Below are 27,633 nucleotides of genomic sequence, written 5' to 3'. Positions count from 1 at the left end.
AAACCAGCGAGTGCAAAAGTACAAAGGCTTCACGCTATATTTTGAAAGGCACTATCTGGCCTTAATCCAAGGCTGTCTGGTCGGCGTTTAGTGGATTTTGAGGGTATCAGCAGGTTTCAGGTATTCTGGAATAATTGTCAGGAATCTGACCTTCTCGACGGGTTTGGTCCACTTTGCTTCGCGTTGCTTTTAGAAAGCCTCAGAGAGATCCAAACTGAGATGCGTGCTGCGGCCTCGCTCTGGCATGATACGCATTAAATGCACAACAAAACTATCGTTCTTGTAATAATGCAGGGAGTTACAACCGAAACAACCATATTTTCTTCCATTCATCGGAAAACTGGACCCGCAGACTGGCGATATTCTGTATTTCGATGGTTGATGCACCGGTAGGGCTTAGGGCAGGCTTACGCTGGCCCATCGAAGCTTTATCAAAGCCTAAAGTGCTCCCGTTTAAGTCTTGTTGGATGATCGAAACCTAATGACACTCGCAAAACAGTGAGACTGGACAAGATAACATGCACTCAGCCGCTGAGGATCCCTTTGAACCGGGCGAGAGCGGAATCTATATTGGTCTGGTGATGAGTGATCATCAACATACACTTTGATCCAGCAGAATTAGTTGACAGTTTTCAAAACAGCTCTTGATCCGATAAAGCTGACAGCTCAAAAGCAACTGAGAAGCATGGAGCAGTTTGACGCTTGCGGAAGGCAAAGATGGGACTACTGGAGGTAGTAAAGCGAGGAAAATAATCATACCTCATTGAGCCTTGGAGAATTCTGTGAGCTTGGAGGTGCAAAATGTCAACACAGTGATATAGGCTAGTACAGGTGGCTTCGACTCTAATGGCTTGTCTAGTGCATCTGCGATAGAGGAACCGCGGATAACCATAAACCACGTAGTGAAATGGCAGAGGTGCATGGTATCACAGCTTGTCCGCAGATTCGTTGAGGCTTGGAATGCTGACAGAGCGAAATACGCTTCTCTGCCAACCACATACAGTTCGTCAAATGAAATGCCGCTCATAAGATTTTGAGGATGAAGCGATCATTCATGTTTGCGAAATTAAAGGAAGCTGACAGAAGACGGAGTACTGTTGCCAACTAAGTGTTTATTTACCAGTTGGTAGGATACTGGCTCGTATCTAGTTCCGTTGTGAGTGGCTGGCTACTGCGTGCAACCAGCCAAAACTTTGCGGTAAGATAAGCACGGAGTAAACGTTATCAAATGAGTCCCCTTTAGTATGGATTGTGCCAAACTTTTCGTTGGCGCAAACAGACCCCAGTCCACCCCAAGGCTACCACACCAACTTCATCATAGATCACGTCGTTCAGTTCAGACTTTCATCTGATCTTATTCATAACCAATACTCATGTCGGAAACTTGCCCATATAGTTGATTGGAACTGGGATGATGAGTCTGTCAAAGAGCCTTCAGCAGCCTGAGTGTGTTCCGCCAATAAAATCTTTCCCCTCTCTTTGTGCCTCAGATTGGTCACAGTAAAAAGCAAACTAAAGCATTCAGTCAAAGATATCTTCCTTCCCCAGCACTTTCTCTTAGATCAGTCAACCAGCAGAACTTCACACACGTGTAGTTCTCCCATAAACAGTCCAAGTAACAAAACTGTTAATTCTTCCTGAGTTTTTAAAGTTACATTGTCCGAAAGAAATAGGGCAGTTTCAATAACGTTGCTGGTGTTATAACTCAAATTTAAGGATTATAACTATGCTCAATTCGCACCAAGTTGTTTAAGCAAGTAGGTGCTGCAGTGTTGCTTGAACGTCTTCTACACTCAGCTGGTGCTAAATAGAAAATTTAGAGTCTTTTCAACATGTTTGCAACGCAACGGGGCTTTCTTGTGGCTGAGTAAACTCGAGATTTCGAAATATTTTTGTCTTCCTAACTAGTGCTATCCACAGTGCGGACAAAATTACCACAAAACCTACTGCTAGCTTTGTTGACATGTTCGTTGGTCTCAAAGCGTTATTCCCCACTGTTGACATGTTCGTTGGTCTCAAAGCGTTGTTCTCAATACACTTCTGTCGCCTTATGCACAGCGTATCCAGCTGCTCGACGAATCTCGATTCCGGAATGTATGCGATACTGTGTTACGACAGTTGTACTCGGCTGGTTCACCATTTGACGCCAACGCTGAAGCTGTGCAGACGGACTACGTGGATGGATTGGTGGACTGCTTCAACGATCTAGCGCCCCTTTTAACCTGTACGGACCGGCATGCTCCATGTGTATGCCCGTTCCATGAGCATGTCTACACCTCCGTCTGTCGGACGTTGTTTGAGCTGTTCTGTGGAACTTGGTACGATTGTCTTCAGAGTCGAATCCAGACACTCGATACTTCCCAGTCCGGGTGAGTTATGTGGCGTTTTGCAAAACTGTCTTTTTTCCCTATCGATTTTTTTTTGAATTTTTCGGGTTGTCTGGGCGGATGTTCTATGCAGTTCCATATATATTTTCTGTCTAGCTTTGTCCTCATTGTCACGGTCAAATCAAATAAATTTAAAAAACAGAGTATTTCAGTGACTCGGAAATAGCAATTCCTAGAATTCTGTTTCCTATCACCGTACACACAGATCGGCGTGACTTGTTGCTGCTCTCTGACCAACCATTAGTTCATCATATTTTGTTGAGACTCTCACTGTGTCCAGGTGATCGTCATCAACTGAGCTGTTTGGATCACGTGATGACCACGTGATCGTCAAGCTGACTCGAAATATAGATGAAATTAGCGCAAAACTTTCAGCTGAAATTTTGGCAACAAGAATTGACCGGCATAATTTAATATGTTTGTTCCTTAGTTTGGAGAATGAGGGGGAAACCAATAAGTGAATGTACCTGTAACCCGATCAAAACCGATTACTGATGATGCGAGAAAATCTGTGAATTTCTTATTGAGATTTCACCCCGTAAGCAAAGCCAGTCTATGCTAAGAGGCCGAGAAGCATTTTACAGATGTTTCATCCTTATTGTATAGCAGTGACAGAAGGTGACTCGAAATATAGATGAAATTAGCGCAAAACTTTCAGCTGAAATTTTGGCAACAAGAATTGACCGGCATAATTTAATATGTTTGTTCCTTAGTTTGGAGAATGAGGGGGAAACCAATAAGTGAATGTACCTGTAACCCGATCAAAACCGATTACTGATGATGCGAGAAAATCTGTGAATTTCTTATTGAGATTTCACCCCGTAAGCAAAGCCAGTCTATGCTAAGAGGCCGAGAAGCATTTTACAGATGTTTCATCCTTATTGTATAGCAGTGCCAGAAGGTGAGGGTTTTCTTCCAACAATCCGTCTCACGTGGCGGACTGCCTAGCCCAAAGAGAGAGAGCCCAAGAGAGGAGGTAATAGAAATCCGATTATTAGAGTTCCTTGTGTTGGTGATAACAGTGGAAATATGAACCTGGACGTTGGATGATTGAACTCCGCTTCACCCGTCTGCTGAATCACAAAAGCGGGATTGATTGCCTTTTCATAAAGGAAACTACTCACAAGGTTGCTGAAATCTTTCTAACTATCGGAGAGTTTTCAACAATCTTGTGAGTAGTTGCTTTTATGAAAATACACCGTGACATCTCGAATATCGTAATACCTGAAACCTAAGGTGGCTTTTGTGTGGCACATTCAGTTGAAGAGTATCATAAACGGCTTAGTAAGTATCAGCCACTGAGTGAGAGTTTTATATCTTTGAGAACAATTATCCTACCGCTCATGCTCAGTCGAACTCACAGGGAATTTGATGCATGGGTAAAACCAGAAAAGAGAAAGTGGGTAATTGGTATCTTAAGCGAATACATTTTTTACTCAGTGATAGAACAACCAACCCTATACTATTCCAAAGGAGCTTCATGCACCGTCACCAAAATCGAAGTTTGTTTGCTCAGGCTCTGCCTTCCACTTCCACGTGTGGTGAAGTGTAACAATAGAATCTAACCCACGCATTAGGTGACTGAAGCGACTAACGCCCGAAGTATTGAACAGACTCACTAAAACCCGCTTGTCGGGGGGATGTTCCGTAATGCGGATACACGATAAGATCGTCCCATGGTTCACCTTCTAAAGTCTGTTCACTCAAGAATTATTGGCTAGACTCTGCCGGCTTCCTTACCTGTTCCATTTTGGCCGCTTTGTGCTGGAAGATGCCCACCTGCTAATGTTGCTAGCTGTGTCTAACCAACCCCCCATTATTAGTTCATCGAGTCTATCCGTTGCGAAACCACTTCGTGTAAACCCGATGCGTCAGCAGTTACGATGTGGTGCTGACCTAAAAGTTTCACACACAGAACTCACCAGCTACTCCAGATATGCTACATTACTCATCAGAATATCCATAGCTTTGTGAGCCTCAGGAGCGGCGGTGTGGTCTTGGCGAGAGAAAAACCTCTCACACAACCTACCTATCGTTTTCTTTCGACACCACCTTTAATCGGTACACCAAACTTCTGTTATAGTCTGCAGTAACATACTAACAGTCTGAATCATTGTCATTCGTTAGAACAACTCCTCGGATCCGAAACATTTTGCCTTTGGTCTTGGATAACCTTGGCTCCGCCAATGCATTGATTGTTGCTTGGTCTCAGGTTCATACAGTAATTATGCTTCACCACCGACTTGATGACACTGCTGAAAATAAACTTGGAAATGCTCACTCGATATCGTTTCTCGTCAACATTCAAAGGTTCCGGTGGTCACTTGGCTGATAACTCTCTCATACACAGATGTTCACAAGTTATTAGCTAAACACGTTCCGTGGATAGCTCAAGATCCTGTTCAATACGTTTCACCGATATTCGACGATCTCCGAGAATCGTATCACCGATATGCGCAGCCGTTTGCGGAGTTGAAACCGTCTGAGAGTAACATATCTCATTAGAAATCGGCCCCTGCACACTTTTCAGTGGTTTTCAGTGGTGTGGAAATCTGGTACTCGATGTTTACACCGTGTATTCTTGTTCTTCTTTTCCAAATCAACCTGCACGAATATGAACTTCTTGAACTCTGGGAATTTCACATGGCATATCCTGTTGACATGGGTAACTCTGTCATCTGAAAACAAGGTGAACACAGAGTAGCGTGATTTTGCGATTTGGCGTTTGAGATTGTTAAGGAACGATGGGCAGCCGAATGACCCTTTGTTGTTCTATGTCACTGATTTTGTTTTTATCACCTATATGTGTTACTGCTCACAACTATTGAGTAATCATACGTTTTTCAACCATATACATCAATCTCTGCTCAACCAATCAGCTTCAGCAGGTACTTTCTTTGACACAACTGTTGGTTAGTCATATTTTATTTGCCTAATGGGGTCGACAAAGGTGTATTTTAAGAGTACCCGGCACTGTGCCGATATGCGGCTAACCGTCTTTTTTCCTCAGAAACTCTAGAAATCACGTGTTGTCATCCATTCTGCCTGAAGAATTAGTTTGTTATGCCGTTGCCGCGTTTTCTCCTAGTACTTAATCAAAACACCCACCATGTTTAATGACGTCCCATTTGCTTGGATTACTAACAATTCTTGGGAAGGGCGAAACCGGTTGTGGGCTGTCGACGGATTTTCAGCAACCTTATGAGTAGTACATTACAAAGATATACATGCATCGCGTTATCTCGAATATCGTAGCGACTGAAACATGAGGTGGCCTGGTGCAGCACATCACAAACGAGTGATTCAGCCTGGTTCCAGGTGAGCCTCTTGAGAAAAACAAATTAGTTTGCAAATGTGTGTATATTCGCTAATTTCGTGCAATTTGGTTCTAGGTAGAATATAAGGTTGACAGTAACCCGAGGACTGCGCCTACCTGATGAGCCTTAAAAAGGGCGAAACCAGTCGTGGGCTGTCGACGGATTTTCAGCAACCTTATGAGTAGTACATTACAAAGATATACATGCATCGCGTTATCTCGAATATCGTAGCGACTGAAACATGAGGTGGCCTGGTGCAGCACATCACAAACGAGTGATTCAGCCTGGTTCCAGGTGAGCCTCTTGAGAAAAACAAATTAGTTTGCAAATGTGTGTATATTCGCTAATTTCGTGCAATTTGGTTCTAGGTAGAATATAAGGTTGACAGTAACCCGAGGACTGCGCCTACCTGATGAGCCTTAAAAAGGGCGAAACCAGTCGTGGGCTGTCGACGGATTTTCAGCAACCTTATGAGTAGTACATTACAAATTCTTGGGATTCTCCAAGCGTAACACACCCAATCTGAGGGCTGTGACCGGTTTTACCTTTCACGACGGTCAAAATGGAGCGATCCAGCTGAGTTCAGCTGAATCTCCTGTCAAAACCAAATTCATCTGAAAATGAGAGTAATTGTCGAATTTCTCGTAGTTGCTCATCCCTTCACTTTAGGTGGACACATCAAATCCCGGCTTTTGTTTGGCTTGATAAGCTGGTTGTCCGGATAGATTTGAACTTATGTGCGTACTATCAGTTTGGTTTTGTTTGCCCAACATTTTTGTTCAATTTAATCATCTTCAAATCGGATTAACCGGTCAATCTGCATGATGTTGAGTGGGATGAGGGGAGTGGATCTTTCACATGGACTCGGAGAAATTGGGTTCATGTGGTCGAATACAAACATCACAGTTGACCAGTAAGTGTGTCGTTTGGAATAACATCAAATTTTCTAAGTTTAATTAGCTTTATGCTCGCTTGTAGTTTCGAATGAAGTCTGTTGTCAATTTGATTTGCTCAAATGGACTGATTGGATTTCCAGTTTGCTGATTTAACGGGGTGTGTGAATATATTTTTTCTCGATGGCGGATTGCTTTTATTTCAGTAACATCTTCATGGGAAGCGTTTCATTATGAACGTTAAAGAGATTTTATAATACACCACCGAGATCTTGAAGCTCTGGAGAGAAGAAACGGTGTTTAGGATTGATCGTCCTACTTAATCGTTTCAGAAAGCTTCGATAAACAATCGGTGAATATTTTTGTTTGTTTATTTACCAAGCCCTTCTGATACGATAATTTCTTAACCGTCGTAAGGATCGTTATACACATGACCTGTCACCTCCAGCTTCCATAAGATTGTTTTTGTGCAAGACCAAATCATTCACAACGAAAATAGATGTTCTCATGACCACTAGGCCACTTTCCCATTATCCGTAGAAGTTCTGATCTCACGTCTGGATAGAAACAAGGTGACCGGATGAAATTTCAAAGCGTATACAGAGACCTTGTCAGCCAGTTTATGTGGGGTTTGAATGTTACATGAATGAATTATCTCTTTGCAGTAGAATTAAGACGACAGGAGCTTCATTCGTTTCCCGCCTCCAAGAAGTAGGGTGCTGGCTAAGAGGCGTCCCAAAAAAATTCACTGGCCGGAGGCCAGTAATTTTTCGAAATCTCTCTCTAAGAGGCTAATATGACCTAAATTGGGTCTGGAATTGCGTTTTACGGGCAAGTTCAAAATACAGCGGGAACAGGATATAACCCAATTCTTCTCAGGTGCTCAAAACCTAGTTAAGCTAGCTGAAACAATGAAAGCAACAACTGAAAGCAATAACTATACGGTTACTAGTTGACGATATTACGCTTGCCCTCATACGAAAATGAACATCTCGAACTTGATCTCCCCTTCTCAGTTACTACATTGGACGCGCGCTTACAACGGAAAATGCTTGTCTGAATTTGTGAACGGGGAGTTGAAAGTGGTGGATAGGCATGAGAAATTCCAATCGACTAATCAATTCACCTCAGGTAGCAGTCTAGGATGCCTTTATATAATCACATCCTACTTGAGGTAGTTTACGACGGGGGAGAATTCTCGCCTGACGATGAATGGGGTGCTGCTGAAGTCCAGTCGCCAGCATAAATATTCACAGCCGACTAACCGGTCCATCTTGGGCGCCAGTATAAACTGACATTTTGTGGTCACACCCAACTTAAAGATAGTACTACGCTTTTCGATGAATGTCTGAAACGAATCGGCGATTCTGTGATTGAAAACGATTGAAGCCAAAGGAGGAAGCTGATAATGGCTTACCAACCAATCGTAAGAACAAGATTAGGAGTTCAGGTGGCTATTTATCTGCCCAACAACCTCGGCACTTAGCTTGTAAAAGCTTCGTTGCCAATCACGGGGACATTATCAGGTAGGCTAACAGATTAATGGTTGCCCAATCAACTCTCATTAAAGGCACTCGAGCTACCAACAGTATGATATACTGCCTGAAGAATACACAATTTTGTGAGCTTCTGTCATTTTAACCGCCACTGCCTGTTTCACGCAGCTTGTGATTGTGCTGGAAATTCTGAAGAAGGAAAAGGAACAAAGAATGAATCAGAAATAGCGCCAACAAGCTACTTCCTCGGATGTCTGTCCTTGCACTTTCACCAAAAAGTGCCAAAACGTTTAGAGAAGTTTCTTACAAGTTGCGTCAGTTTTCCTCAGCCTTTTTGTTGGAGTCATTGTCAGAAAGCAACTATTACAAGTCCTCGCAGCTTTTGTACCATTTTCTACGGGGCAGCTACTTTCCAGCTGAGGCAAAATGTACTTGTATAGTACCTTGTTGACTCAGCGAGGTCAAGGACAGAGGTCACTCCAGTATCGACAACACTACGATAGTGGCACAGGCCAAGCTCAAGGTCACGTGGTCATAGACAAATCAGGACACAGGATAACAGACCAATCAACGGAAACGCCCGACCGAACAACCAGTCGTGGTGGAAGGGTAGCCCTGGCTAGCGGTATGCAAATCAACACAAGCCAATCTATGTGAAAAGCCGATAAGCGCTGTACAGCCGTTTGACGCTCGCTGGGGATCGTAAACATGGGAATCATCTCACAAAACTTCATGGAAGTTTGAACTCGCGAGCTCCCGACTAGAAGTTTGGACACTCAATCGTTCATCCACAAGAGGCTGATCAACAGTATTAGCTCTCACTTGGACAACAACCCACTAAGGGTGGAACAACCAGACAATTGTTCTCGGCTTTTTACCGTGGACTGGATTTGCTTGCAAAACAAAATCCTCGCAAAAATACCATGCTATCCGTAGGTTAGCGTGATCAGTATCATTCCCAATGGGTGGTACCTCCATGCGCACGAAGGCATTTTTACTTGGAAGTACACGGTCAGTGGTTAGTGGCATTGGCGGAAATGGCCCAACCACACAGTCAGTGGCGCTCGTGCATTAAAAGCTATTGCTTTCAATGCGTAGCTACCCAATTTCTGAACAAACTGAACATACCTTCGCCTCCGAGGCTTGGTTGTATGTTCCACTTTCCCGTTTCCCGGTGATCGAAACTGTAGCAGCTGGAACACACGGTTTATAGCTGATAAATTGAGCTGATGATTGATTGATTGATCCTGCACCATGGATAGAATGGCGCTGGTGTATAACATTATTTCTTTTAGTTTGTTAAATTGCTAGAAGGGTACAAATCTTTAAGCGGTAACGCAGCTGCTCATAACGAAAACTAAAGGACACAACTGGAAGTGAAAGCCTACGCAAAGACCTCATTCGAACGGTTCCACATCCTGCGCCTAGTAAAGCAGATTCGAGTTCATTCACATTACCACTTAACTTGCCTTTGCGGCTCCCCTTCATGTTCGTACCACATTCGCAACGCGAATTGCGTGTACTTCGATTCACATCTAATTGAATATCGAGCTTCCTAAAAATGACACTCACGAGAGAGGGAACTATTGTGTCGTGCTACCGCTCCTATTTTTATTTCATGGCTGTGAACCCCACACTCCGTTTTAGGGTGCTTTTTCCAATATAACTGATAGCTTACTTTGCCAAGCTCGTTCTGCCCTACTTAATTTCGTTTGTTAACTCACTACATCCACTCAGACACAAGCACTCCACTGGCGTCTTGGTTATTGACTCAGTCATTCGTTTTAACTGAACAAGGCGTGGGCACGTTTGTTTGTTCGGGTACACAAATGCCATGAATAAACAGTTCATTAATTTGCCACTGTAGGTTGTTTACCGTACGTGTAACAAAGCTTTCAATCCTCTAATTATCCAAGCATACACAAGAAAGTTATTTACATATTCTCTTTGAAGAAATTTCATACCGTCGGCTTCGATTGACTTGTTGTCGAATGTTCCTTTCAAAAACCTAACGACAGAAAATCGTTGCTTCAAACTAATAACAGGGATGGGGGACAAGGAAGCCGATAAATCACAGCTCATTTGGGCTTTACGAATCCACGCAAGTCGTTGAACAATAGGCACAACGAGAGTTCCGTGGGTGGATTCGAACCACTTTACACTCAGTTACTTTGCTCAATCTGTAGACCATAGGCCGGTTGGGAACTTAGTATGCCGCACATCTTTTTCCGCATATGAAGTTTTTGATGTCCAAAATCCACTATGTGCCACAATCGAGCTTTTAGCTCAAGTCAAGATGTGATACTTGCCGTGTCACTCAGCTGCCGTTTTCCATTCAAAACTATTTTGGTACAATAGAGAGCAGCAACACTGGACACAATAAAGTGTAGCCAGCTGCATTATCGATCATCATAGAGGATTACTTCATCTCCCAAAAAAAATATCGCCAGGCGAGCCTACGTATCCAAAAACCCTGGTAGTCGGCATAAGACAACGAACCTTGAACAATCGTATTGAAGTTCTCTCCTGCCCGTTTCCTTAGCTGAGGGTTTATCTTTCTTAGTAGCATATACAGGTGTCCCAGTCATCTACTGTCGAGCTTCGCACTTGGATACCGTCAATAGACTTCCCTCAAAGACATCAAATTAGATTTTGTTGATAACCATGACTAAGTAGAGAAAGTGCTGTCACCGAGTGAAACGAAAACGCGACTCTTGTAATTTAACTTCTTTTCGAGTGGATTAATCTAGGCCTCGTAGAATGAGATCGCCTGATGTTTGCTTTTGGTAATGTGTTCAGAAATTGGTAGCTCGGGTGAGTTTATTGGTTGTTTATCAGGTGGGTGTTAATCTGTTCGCCGGGCTTGCCAATTGACTTGCAAACGTTTCGTCACCGTACAAGAAGACATCATCAGTATGCAGTTGATGATGTCTCGTTGTATGGTGACGGAACGTTTGCAAGTCAATTGCCAAGCTTACTTTGTTTCTTGCGAAATCTTGAAATCATATATAATGCTATCTTAAAAACAATATCCACAAGCTGCTGCTGATTGATTAAAAAGTGGTAAACATTTCCAAGATCCGAAACACCATCCAATTATGTGATACTCAAGCAAGGAAGTGTACCATAGTCATTTTGGGCAAGTTGAATGCTTGGCCACTTGTCCTCGAACCCAAATCCTCCGAGTGGTCATACATACTACTGAATATCAATCACCACACGACTACAGACCTGATGTGCTCCAACTGAAACTTTATCTGATAGAGTCTTGCCCTCCGCTATTTCTGTCAACATTCGCGTTTTGCTTCACAGCGGCCCGTTTCTCAGAGCTTAAATATTAATGAATAACTCTCAATCTTGGCATTGTGTGCCAAGTCATGAAATAGTTGTACAGGAATTTTTGTTGGCTCCCAGAATCGATTTTTAGACAGCCACATTGACTGAGATTGCCTCGAGTTGTAACCGTGGTTCAGCCAGCATAGCATATATCCGGTTCTAAGCATACCCATCTCTTCGAAAGGACAGCTTTGTTGTTCGGTGCCGTGAAAAAGCCACATTAGTTTTCCTCTCTGCTCTCTCTTATTGCAAAATATGTCCTACCTAGCGGCACCAACTTGTGGTATCTGGTCTGAACGTTCAAGAGCGACCCTTTAAATAGTTGTTGATGAATTCAGTCTTCCTCCTTAGGCAAAGCTATTGAACAAAAGCTTCACCTGCCTTCCTTGAGGGCCGTATTCTAAGTACATACTTTTTGGTGGCATATTTAAGATCTATCTTTACTAGTATTCCCTCGGCAAAAGTTTGATCCTGGCTGTACATCAGGAGCAAATTTAGTGCCGCAACTTATCGGCAACCACATGGTACGAGAGCCTGTAGCGCTCTAGCGGCGAATGGAGCTTATCGAGTTACGGTTGCTGGGACGTGTAATACGCTCGTAACCGCAACCTAGCAAAAAATTGCTCTCTCCACCCCAAGAGACTGCTGAAAAAACCTTCTCAGGTGAAAAGCCATGACCCAGAAAGCGATCATAATCAAGTTTTTGCTGTTTTGGGATGTGTGTGCCCTAATGATCGAGGCCAAACCGATGATTATAGCCGAAAAACGCGTAGAAGGTCGCTTTTTGGTGGTGAGCATTCTGTCGATTTCTAACCATACAGTCTAGTTAAGTTCTAGTTAACTTCGATCACTGCCTGATATGTTATGTTTTTGAGTAAGATGCTTACAGGGGGCTGAGCCAGCTCCATGTGATGACTCTAGCTGTTTGTTTTATTGCTTGCTATTCAGAGGAGCACGTACCCTCTTTCCGGTCGTTTCTTATAAGGCATTTCCCGCATCTTTTTTCTTCATCTGGCTTCCTTCATGGTTGAATTTTTGCTTTCTGGTGTGATATCTTTGTCGATGAAGAATCTGTTCACACAAGTGTACATTACATCATTACAACCAATAAATAATAGCCAAATAATACACGCTAACCAACTATAGCATAATTACGGTGAGCCAATCGAAAAGAATTCGGGAAGCGAAATTCTCGCCATATTTTCTGTCCTCTGAAATGTGAGATTAACTTCAGTCCCTTTCACCTTGGGACAATAAACTCCTTCGTCTGAATTTCACTTACTGGTTTGTAAGCTTGCGTCGGGAACGACCCGTTGAGAACGACCAACAAGCGTATAGAACCTACTTCTGTGCTGGGTGTTTCCAAACGTGGTGAGATTCATAGACTTGGTCCGGAAGGTGAGATTACTTTTCAGGTAATTAACAGGTCTCCCTCTACACTGCAATGATGAATGTTGTAAGCTGGAGTGTGGTCTCTCTAGAGATAAGGAGTCGTGCGGGAATCTGAGGACGAAATGCTTGTTATGAGCATCTATTTTGCAAGTGGGTCTCTTCTGAGAGGCACACTGTCGCATAACCGTTTTGGTGAATGGTCGGTTGAATAAACAGTTCGGTACAGTTCTGTTAACTGTCCGTGTTAGAAGCACATTGATAACGCGCTGTGAATGCCGTGCACATAATTAACCAGTAATCTCCAGGACTACATACACGCTAGAAGAATCGGTCTCAGCCAATCCGAAACTATCTATATTATGGCAATCGAACCGGCGAAACTCTGTCTATTCAGTCGAACTCCCTTCCAAGCATGCGGTTTTTACGTTCCATCAAGGAACTCGAAACTTTTTCATCACAGTTTCCACAGGTGTCCAGCGAAACTGTGTGAAAAATGACACATTTGAATAGAACCCTATTTCAGACGGGGATTTAGTTGCCGTTTTAACAAACATGGGGTCACTCCAAAATGGCTTACATTGTCTTCATAAAGGAAACTGCTCACAAGGTTGCTGAAAACTCTTCGGCTCACATTGTCATTCACCAGCATGGCTTAGGTGAATCAGACATTTTAGCTTCCTCTTAGCGGTTTCCGGATACAGCCTTTTGGACAACACATTTGTCGAGCAGCGTGAGCTGCGAATGCACATTCGTTTAGCTTTGAAATAGCTCAGATGGTCATGCGATTACTTAGAAGGAGTCGAAACCTTCCATTTCGTCAATTGTTCATCCTTGCGTAGAACCTGCATGCACCAAGCACTTGGTCATACAAATGAGCACTTTCATTCTTATTCAGCACTTCTCAGCCGAAATCTGATCGATCAGGGACGTGATACTTTAGTCAACAGAAGCGACACTTACCCTCTAGTTTTCTTTTTTATTGGTGTGCATAGATCACCCAATCACTGCTGAAAAAAAGCCGATCAATGTTCTCAAAATCGAAACAAACATTAAACGGTTCTCAAAACACGAAGTCGATAAAGAGGTATTATTATTCCAAGCTCCTACTGTATAACCGAGTTATGTTCACCAACACCAACAACTATAGTTTACTTTTTGGCCTTTTTATTGCAATCTTAGGGCCGAATATACTCCGATTATCGAACTTGCGCACTTTATGAATTTTCGACACAACTCGCTCACTATTTTTCCGTCGTTTGTTTCCATTTTTTGTTTTGAATATTCGTCGGTGTTGACGTTATTATTGGAAACGTCAGCAGCAAGGACGCCATCGAGTAGTGAGCATATGAAGCACTAAAGTTGGTTCTGTTTCTAACCCGTTAAAAACAAGGTTACTCAGCTCAGCTCAGCCCCACCCCCATTACTAGTGTTTGCTATTATCTCATTGTGGATGAGAGGAACAGCTGTTGTCCTCGGGACAATTTTTCTGCAGAGGCAGGGAACTCGTGTTCATGCGAAACAGGGGTTTTGATGAATGGGTGTGCCGCTTGAAGCAACATCGTGTTTAGTGCGTGTTCATTCTTCCATTCGATTAACGATGGCTGTCAAGTTGACATGTGCGTGTTTAGTTCTTGCGATGAACTGATTTTGTTTACCGAGTTCGAACAGGCGTTCGTTTGTTTGTCCGTTTTGCTTTCGCACGCCCTACCTATTGGCACACATTCCACCGCTAATTGTATGGTGTCTGAATCCGTATAAAATTGGACAACATCGTTACAGTTGTGTGAGAACATGGAATAGTGTGAAAGATCTTCAGCTGTATGATTTGTTTGGCCCTGGGGAGATTACAACCCCCTAATTTTTCACTGTTGCACTACTTACGTAGTAATGGAAGGGCACTCAAGCGTATCGCTTGTTCTGCACATACAGAACTCTATTAAATACAATGTAACACTCCTTGCTTTGGAGAGCTTCGTACAAAAAATGTCCTGCAGCAAACGCTGGCGGGGCATTTTTCTAACGCCCTCTCCCCATGTTTGGGAAATTTCGAGGGTGGTGTTAACGAAGCAGGTTCCGTGGAATGAAACCAATTTACGCAACGCTCACGTTCAATAAACGGATTACCTATTTGTACCCGAATCATTCATGATAAGGCGGCCCAATTTCCGTCTAGCCGCAACAAATTTGTTTGGCCCGCAATTTGATGAATGTTTTTGAGCTAGCAAGTGCCAACACATATGAACAGCAGGCGGGTTGATCCTGGATACGAATCCCACGACTACTCACAAGTAACCCAAGATTATAGGTATTTAGCTGGGATGAAACAGACATTTGGTGCTGCAACCTCAAAATGTGGATAACGAAGTTCGACCGTATAAACTCAAAGTCGGTTGGTCACCGGTCTGCCCTCCTTGAATTCCTTCTTCGACAGACGGAAAGAACAGGTTATACAGCGGGTTCTTGTAGCTGAATTCATTAGGATCATCTGGACGATACCAAGTTAGTTTTTTGGCCAAGTGCTTTGAGCTTCAGCATTCCATACATTATTCTGATTACTCAAATTTATGTTTCGGCGAAATGTTATCGAAGCCAACCGAATTTTCAAGCCTCCCCATCCCATCTTGTCAACTTTAAGATGTTCGGGTTCTCATACTATATCGCCTAGCACACCTGATTGGTAAAGTTGGCATTATTCTTGCGTTCAGAGGGGTAGATACATAGAAAACTTAGAGCCACTTGGAACAACAGAATTGGACCCAGTTATCCAAAGTTTTTCCCCACATTTGTCACCTGGAATCCAGCTGCATTTCTTGTTTACGATGTTTCTAGGCAACTGAATGTGCTGCACCAGGACGCCTCATGTTTCAGTTGGCACGATATTCCAGATATCGTGATACACCGTATAGACGTAGTACATTGCTCAGAAGGTTGCTGAAAACTCTTCAAAAGCCCATCATTACCGGTTTCGCCCTCCTTAGGGCTCATTGAAATACACTCATTAGCAAACATACTTGGTTTTGTGAGAGACTCGCCAGGAACCCAGCTGAATCGATCATAAACGGGAGATTCAGCTGGGTTCTAGGTGAGTCTCTCGAAAAACAAAAGTTGTTTGCAAATGGGTGAATTTCGATAATATCGTGCAATTTAGTTTCAAGTAGAACATAACGTTGACGGAAACCTGAGGAGCCCCAAGAAGGAGAAAACCGGTCGTGGGTTGCCCAAGGGGTTTTCAACAACCTTATGAGTAGTGTATTACGTTTATACAATAGCATCAGCCAACTTTTTGCCTTCAACAACATTGCTAGCCATCGACTTCCAAGGATTGACGGATACATAGTTTGCTGTAACATATTCAACCATATTCAATAAGTGCAATCACTGTGAAGGTTTTAGGCCATTTTCTGTTTGTTCGATATGATATGCCTTTACATCCGAACAAACGCTTTCAAGGCTGAAAATTTGATGTCGGAATCTATTATGCGTAGAAATTTTAGAGACCAATCATGTTGGAAAATTTCTCAGGATCGCTCAACACTATAGACAGGGAGCATTGCGTTATACCGTGAATGATGAATCACCTTCATTCATCAGACGCTAATATGGTGCGCTAGGTGTACGACATCTTTGAGTCACTCACTGCCTTCCAACCAGGAGGGCACGTATTTTTCCAGGTTGCAAGAGTGCGTAATATTCGTGCAAGTATAACCTGATTTATGATGCGAGGTCATGTCAGCAAACTCTGTTGTCCATTTTGACGTCTTTTAACGCAGTCATTTGATCGAACACCCATTCATTTATTGTCTTGCACAGTGAACGCATGCTAACAGGCCGATTTCCCACTGGGATGATCTATCCTGTCACGTGACAACAGACAAATGCCGTATCATACAGTGTGGTAACTGAGCTCTGTTCTCCGCGGAGACGCATGGAAACGATGAGACCACAGCAAACTAATCAGTGGGTACATTATTAAACTCGGACACTTAGCAGCGTAGGAGCATAATTCCTGATCGAACGGGTGGATATCTCACTTTCAAGGAGGACCGCTGACGTGAAAAATTAAGAATAGTCGAAGAATCACCTGGGACCCAGTATGCTGAAATTACCCTGTCAATGAAATAAGAGATAGTACAGTTAGACCGCCTGCTGGCATGTGAGTAATACTCAATATGATGTATTCGGTCACGGCAACAATGTAGATTTCTAGATGACTTGAAGAGTTGAACACTCAGCATTACGCCGTTCCGTCTCGAAGAACACCAACAAAAATGGTCTTTCCTGCGGAGTGGTATCTTTCGCGAGCAAATTCACTACTGTCCCAACTAAAGATAGTCACTCTGGAGATGAGCATGTGTCCAGTACGCCACTACCGATGTGGCTTTTTTGATTCCTTGGATGTACACCACTCAAGTGGGCTTAAAATAATAGGCATGCTGATTCCAAATAATTCGGTGATGCACGTTCTCATTTTTCCCTATTTATCAGCTTCCCGCTGCTCAACCGCACGGCAAGAACTTGCCGACTGTTGATCGATTCCGTACTGGGCCGAAAATCCCCACTGCCGGTGCACCTTCGGCGCATACTTCATGAATGCGACAGCTTTCAGCAACTTCGAGCTTATTCATCGGATTCCTGTGAGGACTTGCTTTACTGCTTCAATACGTCGTGTCCATCTGGTTGTGAAATCTCCCCACCATCCAGCGCTCCGAATTCGCCAACTTTTTCAGTAGTTCAACCTTCGTGAGTCCAGCATCCATTCTTGTTCGATTTTATGCAAATAAAAATCAGGTCATCCCTGTTTTCCCTTGATTGTATTCTACTCTTTTTGTCACTTCCACCACAGTGTCCAGAAACTCGATTGTTCAAGGTGAATCCGCCCAACTGATAAGGAAAATACAGTATTGCATGTATGACCAAGCCAAATTAGGATTGATGAAAAGAAAAGAAGCTCATCACAGCGCAGATACATGTAGAACAAACCCACTTGGCCCAATCCGGGGTGAGGTTTCTTCGGAGGCTGATGAGAGCGAATTGTCCAGAGGTTGTTCACATTTTCCCGACAAGCTAAATGTATAAATAAATCGCTCAACTGTAACGCCCTTCCGTTGCCCAGCTGCCATGCTAGCCGAAGGAAGCACGAGGGCTGGAATATTGCCAGGTTGCCCAAGCCTATACAGGGGAAGTCGAGAGGCAGAGGTTGAGTTCGAACCACGGACCTTCCGATTAGTAAATTCGCGCTCTAACCACCTGAGCCATCTTGCCCCTCTCCCGGCAAGCTGACACTAGCAAACCTCGTGTTTTCGTTTTGCATTATTCCATACGTTTCGAATTCTGGTCAGCCTGTACTAACGAACACCGTTAATTCCTACCAAAGGCATCATTCCTTCCAGCTAAGTCATTTCTCCTGAAATGGACATCACTGGGATACTGCATGGTGATCAATGAAATAACCAACTTTGTCTCCGAAAGAACCTGTACCTGCAAGTGACATCCAAAGTTAGAAAAGTAGTTTTCTCTCTCAAAAATATTTTTATCCACACAAGGAGCAGATCCCGTCATAATCAGAAAATGTATAGAACATCAGTATTTACGGCCTCTTGAATTCATACCACAGTCACCACACTTCTGTTATATAGACGTATTTCGTTTGGTCCAGTGTTCGTGTGTGTTCTGTAAACATCTACACCATACCAGGGACACTTCCCTGTCTTGATGTTAAACCGTTTGTTGACCACTAAATGGACGGCTCAAACTTTTCATTGAGTTGTGAAACAAGGGAAGCGTATCCACCCAAGTATCCTTGCACGTAGGTTCTTATTTTACAGTCACTGTCCTAAGTGTCATCACCCTCGTCATCATCGCAACTGATTCCTGAAGGTGTATTGACCCAGCAGCAAGGATGCACCACTGGCGGGAATCAGGAAACAAAGCTCCCTTGGATGGCCCCACAGTTAACTGATACTAACCGCAACATTTTTTTCGTAACAAAGGTACCTATCATTAGCTGTCACCAGGCTCCGTACACGGTGGATTTCATTCGTCAGTATTGCTGGGTGTTGCGGTCAGGACCATCCTATCTCAGGACTTTATTGCTGATCCGGTCAGTCAGGATCAGGCTTTGGAGTCAACAGTAGTCGGAAGCCAAAAATCTTTGTGCATTTTGACGAGTTCTGGAGAACGACTAAGTACAGGTTCATCTAAGTCTGTGCGTTTGCTTGACAAATCACTAGCTATGCTCTAGCTATTGTTGTTCTTCAATGTATACTATCTGGTGGAATGAACCAACTCCCTTCTGACAGAGGTCTCTTCCTGAGAGATATCCACTTATCCATGCGAGGGATTTCGTTTCTCTAACTCTCACGCATGCATTCCACACTGCCGCTGGGAGTTCTCTTCGCGTTGGGTCGGACTGATTCCCTGCACGGCGGCTTTGCGTTCCTCCAACTGCTGTGGGCAGTTACTTGTTGTTGTAGTCCTGCCTATTGTAGTGTGAACTATGCGTCCTCAAATTCCTCATACATATGTCGACGGATAAATGTATTCAGTGTGTCCTATCAGTAAAAGCCTGTCGATTCTCAGTGCACACATGGCCAGCTGTAAAAACAAACTGCAAAGCAGAATGCCATAGGAGCCATTGGATGCAAAAGAGTCGGATTCGAAATCTCAAGGTTGGTACGGTAAGGAGACACATCTACTTTCTGGCACTCAGTCCCAGGGGTGGTGAGTCACTAGGTGTGTCATCTATCATATAGACACACATGTATACACACCCCTCTACAAAGAACTTCCGCAAGAGAAGGCACCCAGGACTAAGATAATTTCATTGGTAGGTTTTGAAAGACCACCCACAACCCCCCAACAAAGATCACGATGAAAAATTTGTTTTGCGTTTCTTGCACACTGAGATGGTGCAATGTAGGTTCGTGACTGCTCGCAGTGTACGTGTTTGTCAACAGCGTTTTTTAGGTCCTCAAACGCTTTTTTAGTACCATGACCGCTAACTGGTGCAGTACACTCTCAATAACCAACCTCCCCCAAAGGAAATTTAGTCACCAAAAAGGATCACACTAGAATTTCCCGTCATCCATGACCAACTGGGCACATCGAAGTCTAGTTAGACTGAAATGTACATAGTGCTTAAACTAATATGAGAAACGCAGCAGGGTTCTATAATTAGCTAGTTTTTAGGTTCATTCCATTCATAGCATAACTTCTGGCCATCTGAGACTCATTACCTGGTACCGCATAGCACACGGCGCCATTGTCCTTCATTTCATCCAGTAGGAACAGGATCGTTGGAAAACCCCGCACATCATTGGAATATGATTTGTTAAACTCCAGTTCCCTCATGAGGGACGTCTTCGAATATAGGCTGAGATGCAGTTCAAGGGCTCCGAAATAACGAGTTGGAATTTCAAACATTTTCAGATGCAAATGCGCGTCAGAAACTGTCAGGTGGAGTGAGTAGTGTGTCGCCAAGCGCACAAGAAGTTCGATGTTGTATCAGCTATTGTTTTCGTCACTGACATGATATTGTGAAACGAAGGTCTGTTCGTCGCTTAGTGACGAATGAGTGTGATTCGAATGTGCTTGAATGAATCCGTTGAGGACAAACGGACTTAGATTATCGTGTTTTGTCAACACACACGTAAGACGTGCAGTAAACACTGCAGTAAACGAAGCTGCATGTAGGTATTGCCTTCAGTTATAATGCAAATGTGTCCATCTTGGACATAGCAACCTAAAAAAAGCGTCTTATTATCCAGGTACACTGACATGAATACTTCATAAATTCGACCACACAATGCGTTATTGATCCCCTCGTCTAGTTCCATAAGCTGTATAGCTTGAGAGTTTCAGATACTCAGAGTGTCTGCCCGCAACAGAAGATCGGTCCCACATAGACAGACCCCCTCAGCGGTCTTTGTTTGGAGGACCTCTGTGTATGCATAGTTCATCTTCCTATACCCATTTGTGATCTGCTCACATTGGTACGTCCATTTCAATGCTTTCGTTCTGAAACATTGACGAAACTGCTGCTCGCATGTGTCGAAATGTCATTTGGCCTGACAAAGGTTCCAAATGTTCCTATCTCATTCTTTGACGCTCCCACCAGCAACTGGTACAACACTGCTGGAACAAACGTAACCTTTAGGGTATCTTTTGTCTGACTCAGGCCTACGTAGGACAGTACACACCAGATTAAGCGTACCACTTTCATATGGATTTACACAGTTTTGTCTGTTATACGCTGAGCTGGAGCATCACACCACTGGCATAAGTGATCGCCTCTACTCATCAGAACATCACGTACATGAAGCAGGTAGATATGATACGTTCGTAAACTACAAGAATGTTGTATCTGGTTCCTACTGATTAGTAAGCCGTTTTCTGGTGATTGATCAGATGGCAGTTGATCTGTTCGCTGAGCTTGGCAATTGGCTTGCAAACGTTTCGTCCCAAGCCGAGGAGACATCGCCAGTGCGCCGTTTTCGCAATCAATGAGTCACCTCTATGCAGTAAAGGTGGACAAAAAAGCCTTCTCCCTAGATTTCGCTTGGTCAAATTCACTGATACCATCATTATATCTCGTTGGTTGAGCAGCCATACAAATTATTGCTGAATAATCAATCGATCAAGGAAAACTGACATCTGATTTTCCATACTGTGGAGTAGGGAATGCCTATTGGGTGCACACACATGGGTAGCGATGCGCAAACAACACTAACAGTTACTACCCTGAACGACGAGAGTCTTTACTACTCATGGGAGTCGTAGTAAGTTAGGGGAGCGTAAAATTGAAACGGGGCCTGAACGACGAGAGTCTTTACTACTCATTGATCATGGGAGTCGTAGTGAGCTAGGGGAGCGTAAAATTGAAACGGTTGGTTACCCAGCTGACTAAGGGGATGTGTACGTATTATCCTAGCCTTAGACAAACCGAAATTTGGAAAGAAATAGAATGGGTGGGACACAGCTCAAACGGTTTAGATTAACGACAGCCCTACTTTTATTGTTTAACGCCTAGTGTGAGAATTTCAGTTTCCCAGGCACATAAAAACCCAAAAAGCACGGTGACGAACTTATGGAGCTATCCTGGTCAACCAAACACTCCATGCGTGACCACCCATTCATTCCAATTGGTACGGCGACATTTTACGAATCCCGCATACGAATCCCGACGAACATAACGGCCTAAAGTTTAGGCTCTCCGATCGATTGTTGATTGATTATTAGTCCTTCATGCATTGGTTGGTAGTGTAACTTCTAAATCGTCTTTTTTCTTGATTTCTGAACTTCAAACATGTACAACTTTGAAGTCGATCGTTAACCCCACCATACACACCGACTTCTCTCCGGTCCCCATAGATTTTCCGAATACCATTAGATCAGTTGCACGGCGAAAAACCCGTATTGTAAAATTTCATTCAACAACGGATTAGCCAAAATGATGTANAAACCGAAATTTGGAAAGAAATAGAATGGGTGGGACACAGCTCAAACGGTTTAGATTAACGACAGCCCTACTTTTATTGTTTAACGCCTAGTGTGAGAATTTCAGTTTCCCAGGCACATAAAAACCTAAAAAGCACGGTGACGAACTTATGCAGCTATCCTGGTCAACCAAACACTCCATGCGTGACCACCTATTCATCTCAATTGGTACGGCGACATTTTACGAATCCCGCATGCCGACGAACATAACGGCCTAAAGTTTAGGCTCTCCGATCGATTGTTGATTGATTATTAGTCCTTCATGCATTGGTTGGTAGTGTAACTTCTAAATCGTCTTTTTTCTTGATTTCTGAACTTCAAACATGTACAACTTTGAAGTCGATCGTTAACCCCACCATACACACCGACTTCTCTCCGGTCCCCATAGATTTTCCGAATACCATTAGATCAGTTGCACGGCGAAAAACCCGTATTGTAAAATTTCATTCAACAACGGATTAGCCAAAATGATGTAATGTTTAATTCACATAGCAGTTCTTCTGAGACGTATGCAAGAAAATAAACGTTTTAGTAGTTAATCAAAACGAACACAAGTAACCTGGTAATTTTAGCAAAGTAGCCTGAACAGGGCCGGGTTATATCCGTTTGACAAGCCCCGGACTGCCTGGTTGAACCTGACCTACTTCCACTGTATCCATTGGGCCATCGGCCGTCTTCGATATCATCATCATCATGATTATCAGAGACAACAACATCAGTGTTTACAATGAGACTTCCTTGCTATAGATCGACAAAGTTTATTTATGTTTAGTGCTTTAAATTGAACAGGAAAGTGTGGATGAGGGACCTGGTGCCATCCTATTGTGAGTAATCTGGGGTGCCTACAACTCAAAACGTTCAGTCGGACACCATGAGACCAAAGTGATATCACGAACTCCATTTCTTGCAGTGTCCCTATCGAAGCATATATAGGTCACGGGACACTATCCTGGGAAGTGGACCGCGCTGGCGTCACGTTAGCTCGTTCTCCCATTTCCGTTAAGTCCGTTGATCACCCCACCAATTGAGTTATTCTGAAGGAGGCAGAAAGAACCACACCTGTCTTGGTGGATCATGTTTCAGAGTACGTAGCGCACAGCCGAGTCACCGCGGTTGATGGTACACGACCATTCCTGCCACTGAATTACGCGCTGCACAACCAGATACCCATTTTCTAATTGCCTGGTTAAAAATTCCTTGGCGCCATCCAAAAACAGCAACGATTCTGATACATCAGTGGTCGAAAACCTGAAGACAACCCAGATCATCTCTCCGAAAAGTCCGTGGCTTGCAATCGCGCAAGAACATTGCCCTTACTCTAACCTAGTTTCAACCATCCAGACCAGTGATGAGCCTTTTTGACACCACAACCGTCACAAACCATTGGACTTACTGAACTATAATTGCTGCTAGCTTGACAGCGTTGTTGGCTTAGCTCGTGCAACGGCTTAGGTAGCCTTGTGCTAATGCCGTTGCTGGCCCGTCGCTTCCGATCTCGGTGATTTGTAATCCAAAATGGGAAAGCAGTTAAATGCACGAATGATGCTCCAATAGGATTTCAGCTAATACCTCACAAGAACCGGAACCAATCAATTAACAGTGATGGTTGGCATCAGCAAAGTGTCCACCAGAGTGTCTATGTGACAAGTTATTCACCCTTTGCATCAGTTAGCCCGATCACACTATTTCAAAAGGGGATATCCGTTAATCGATCGTTTAATATGCTTCTCCTACATGGATCAATACGACAGCAACATGCAGCAACCAGACGAGCTGTTCCGCTTTCCCATTGATTTCTATGCGAGTAGAATGCTCTGCTCCAGTCGACCACATGTCAACAACACCATTGACAACAACGCACCAGCGGTATGGGGAAGGATACCCTAGTAGAAGGTGGGAACAACAATGAGGGTCGGGAAATAGAAGCTCAGGAAAACGATCTACAATAGGTTGCCCAAGCCTCGGGACAGCAAGCACCTTTGGACATCACAGTGGAGTAAGACGCTATCCGTCAGGTTGAGTCAAAGTTCTTTTCCAGCTGCATCCAACGATTCCCTGGCATACAGAGATGAACTTTGGAAGTGGTAGTATTCGGTTACTCGCCGCATCCTGTGTTATTCCTAACCGCGTGGAAGTAGGATCCAAAAGAGGCCCAACTAGGAATGCGTGAAGATCACAGCACACTGAGTCTGACGGCGGTATTCTTTTATTTTAAGTTATCACGTCATAAGCAAGACAACTATTCGTGGAAAGATGAAAATGTCTGTATTTACCTACCCTGAATCCTTAGATGGTTAAAACAAGTTATGCGAACCTTTGTGCCACGCTGTAGTGCTTGTAGGCTCCACGGAATTTAGGACCCCGGGACAGTTGCACTATCTATCAACCGCGTGTGGTACATTCCGCCATTTGACATGTGTTTTTCGACTAACATTAATTCCTTAGAATTTGATACCATCTTAAGCAAAGTCATTGCCAGCGAAAGGAGGACAAACGATTCACGTGTTTGTACAAATTTAACACAAAAGTGGATTAATGTCACCGCGTGATTTCTCATCAAAGGTAGCTTAGAATGACTGATCTGACATTCACTACGTATAGTCGTTCGCTGGTTGGCAGAGCTGCTCAATTTGATTGCAAACACTTCATTAACAATCGAGGTGACATCACCAGTGCGTCATTGGGGAGTGTAGTTGTGCGTAGCGGTGGGTTAGTGGTTGTGCGTTGAGTCGTGTCACGTGTGTAAATATACGTGCTGGTAGCCAGGGATGACATTTGACCGCGATTAGTTGTTCGGTCGGGCGGTTCCATTGGTTGTTCTGTTATCCTGTGTCCTCATTCGCCGATGCCCACGTGACCTTTGAGCTTGGCATCACTCGCCGTCGTAGTCTGGTCGATGCTGGAGTGACTCTTGTCGTTCCGAGTTCCGGCTTGTGACCTTTATTGATTTGACTCCGAGGAGTTCCTTGTTTCTCCTCCTTGAGTGTTCCGGTTGAGGTGGTGGCTTTTGCTAGTTTGTACGTTGGGGTTCCCGGAAGTGAAACGATTGGTCTAAGTGGAGTTCCTTCTTTGTACACCTTTATTAGTCCGTAGAATTGTGCAATGTTGGTATCACCGGCTTTCATTTTCCATCGTTCCTGTCTGCTCATCTCGTGTGTGGCTTGCAGTTTCTTAAGCGCCGTGTTGATTCGATTGACGATGTTTGAAGTTGGGTCATGATCGATTGGTTTGTAGGTCGTGGTGTCATTTAGCAGTTGTTTGGCCTTTTCAATGTAATCCGGCTTGTCCATTATCATCATGATGCGTCCTTTGTCCGCCGGTAGTATCACGATTGTTTCATCCTTTCGTAGATTTGTGAGTGCGTCTCGTTCTTGTTTGGAAATCAGTGACGTGTTTCTATTCCGTGTGATCGCCGGTACGATTGTCTGTCGGATCTGTTGTTGAGCCTCCTCGGACATTTCGTTTGTTTTCAGGGCGTGTTCTAAGCTGGCTAGGTAATCTTTGTAAGATGCGTCCTCGACGTTGAAGTTGAGCCCTTTCATTAGCAGTTCTTGTTCGGCTGTGTTGAGTTGGCGGCCAGATAAGTTCTTGATCCAAGCGTCGTTATTCTTGTGTTCGTTGTTCCTCGTGAGCTTGCGCAGTTTGGTTTCCATGGCTGTCCTACGCTTGATCTTGACATTGTCTACTCGGCGTCCGATTGCTATTTCGAGTTCTGCCAAGTGCTGTGGACTGGTTTTGGCCAAACCATTCGTTTAACTCTCGGTTTTACTCTCGTATTTCTTGAGACGACTGTGGACATCTGTTATCATTAACTTCACCATTCATCTGCCATACTGTCTTGCTAGGGCCCATGCCCGCGAATGGTCTAGCGCCGGCCTGTGATGAGTACTGGGTGGCAGCAAGTTCCTACGTGGACATTCATGGAGGAAGTGTAATTATTCGCGGCTAACAGCACGGATATTAACACACACCTAACATCCCTCAATACACAACCACTAACTTACCGCCACGCACAACCACGATCCCCAATAACGCACTGATGATGTCACCTCGATTGGTGATGAAACGTTTGCAAGCAAATTGCCCAGCTCAGCGAACAAGCCAACGACCATCTACCCTACCTGAGCTACCAACATCTTCCTCCATAGAAACCACTTCGGGCGCACAACGCTCAAAGAAGCTCGTCGCTGGGGAAACTTCCCCTGCCGACAAGCCTCAACACGAGAACAGGAACTTGCTGCCAACCAGTACTCATCACAGGCCGGCGCTAGACCATTCGCGGGCATGGGCCCTAGCAAGACAGTATGGCAGATGCATGGTGAAGTTAATGATAACAGATGTCCACAGTCGTCTCAACAAATACGAGAGTAAAACCGAGAGTTAAACGAATGGTTTGGCCAAAACCAGTCCACAGCACTTGGCAGAACTCGAAATAGCAATCGGACGCCGAGTAGACAATGTCAAGATCAAGCGTAGGACAGCCATGGAAACCAAACTGCGCAAGCTCACGAGGAACAACGAACACAAGAATAACGACGCTTGGATCAAGAACTTATCTGGCCGCCAACTCAACACAGCCGAACAAGAACTGCTAATGAAAGGGCTCAACTTCAACGTCGAGGACGCATCTTACAAAGATTACCTAGCCAGCTTAGAACACGCCCTGAAAACAAACGAAATGTCCGAGGAGGCTCAACAACAGATCCGACAGACAATCGTACCGGCGATCACACGGAATAGAAACACGTCACTGATTTCCAAACAAGAACGAGACGCACTCACAAATCTACGAAAGGATGAAACAATCGTGATACTACCGGCGGACAAAGGACGCATCATGATGATAATGGACAAGCCGGATTACATTGAAAAGGCCAAACAACTGCTAAATGACACCACGACCTACAAACCAATCGATCATGACCCAACTTCAAACATCGTCAATCGAATCAACACGGCGCTTAAGAAACTGCAAGCCACACACGAGATGAGCAGACAGGAACGATGGAAAATGAAAGCCGGTGATACCAACATTGCACAATTCTACGGACTAATAAAGGTGTACAAAGAAGGAACTCCACTTAGACCAATCGTTTCACTTCCGGGAACCCCAACGTACAAACTAGCAAAAGACTTATGGAGAAGAGTAAAACACTTAATCTCCGGATCGGAACACACAATCAAAAATGCAGGCCAATTCCTACGCAGACTAGGGAACTTCAGTATAGAAGACGATGAAGTGATGATTTCGTTTGATGTCACATCGCTGTTCACTTCAATCGGCCACAACCTCGCACGTGAAACCATAGCGGAATTG

At 44.0% G+C, this 27,633-nt stretch overlaps 1 protein-coding gene across 1 annotated transcript in view; it reads left to right on the top strand.

The window, feature by feature from the left end:
- Positions 1-2,058: 2,058 nt before the first annotated feature.
- The window catches only part of T265_15282 (hypothetical protein), a gene marked incomplete at both ends in the record, with an annotated part of 36,651 nt that continues 11,076 nt past the window's right edge, over positions 2,059-27,633 (top strand). The window contains 2 exons of the mRNA XM_009177393.1: positions 2,059-2,369; positions 17,307-17,561. Of these exons, the coding sequence (XP_009175657.1) occupies positions 2,059-2,369; positions 17,307-17,561 (566 nt within the window). The remainder of the gene's footprint in view (positions 2,370-17,306; positions 17,562-27,633) is intronic.

The sequence above is a fragment of the Opisthorchis viverrini genome, assembly GCF_000715545.1.
Source record: "Opisthorchis viverrini unplaced genomic scaffold opera_v5_416, whole genome shotgun sequence".
NCBI lineage: Eukaryota > Metazoa > Platyhelminthes > Trematoda > Opisthorchiida > Opisthorchiidae > Opisthorchis > Opisthorchis viverrini.
Note: the sequence above shows the minus strand (reverse complement) of the source record. Positions and strands in the feature narration are given on the sequence as shown.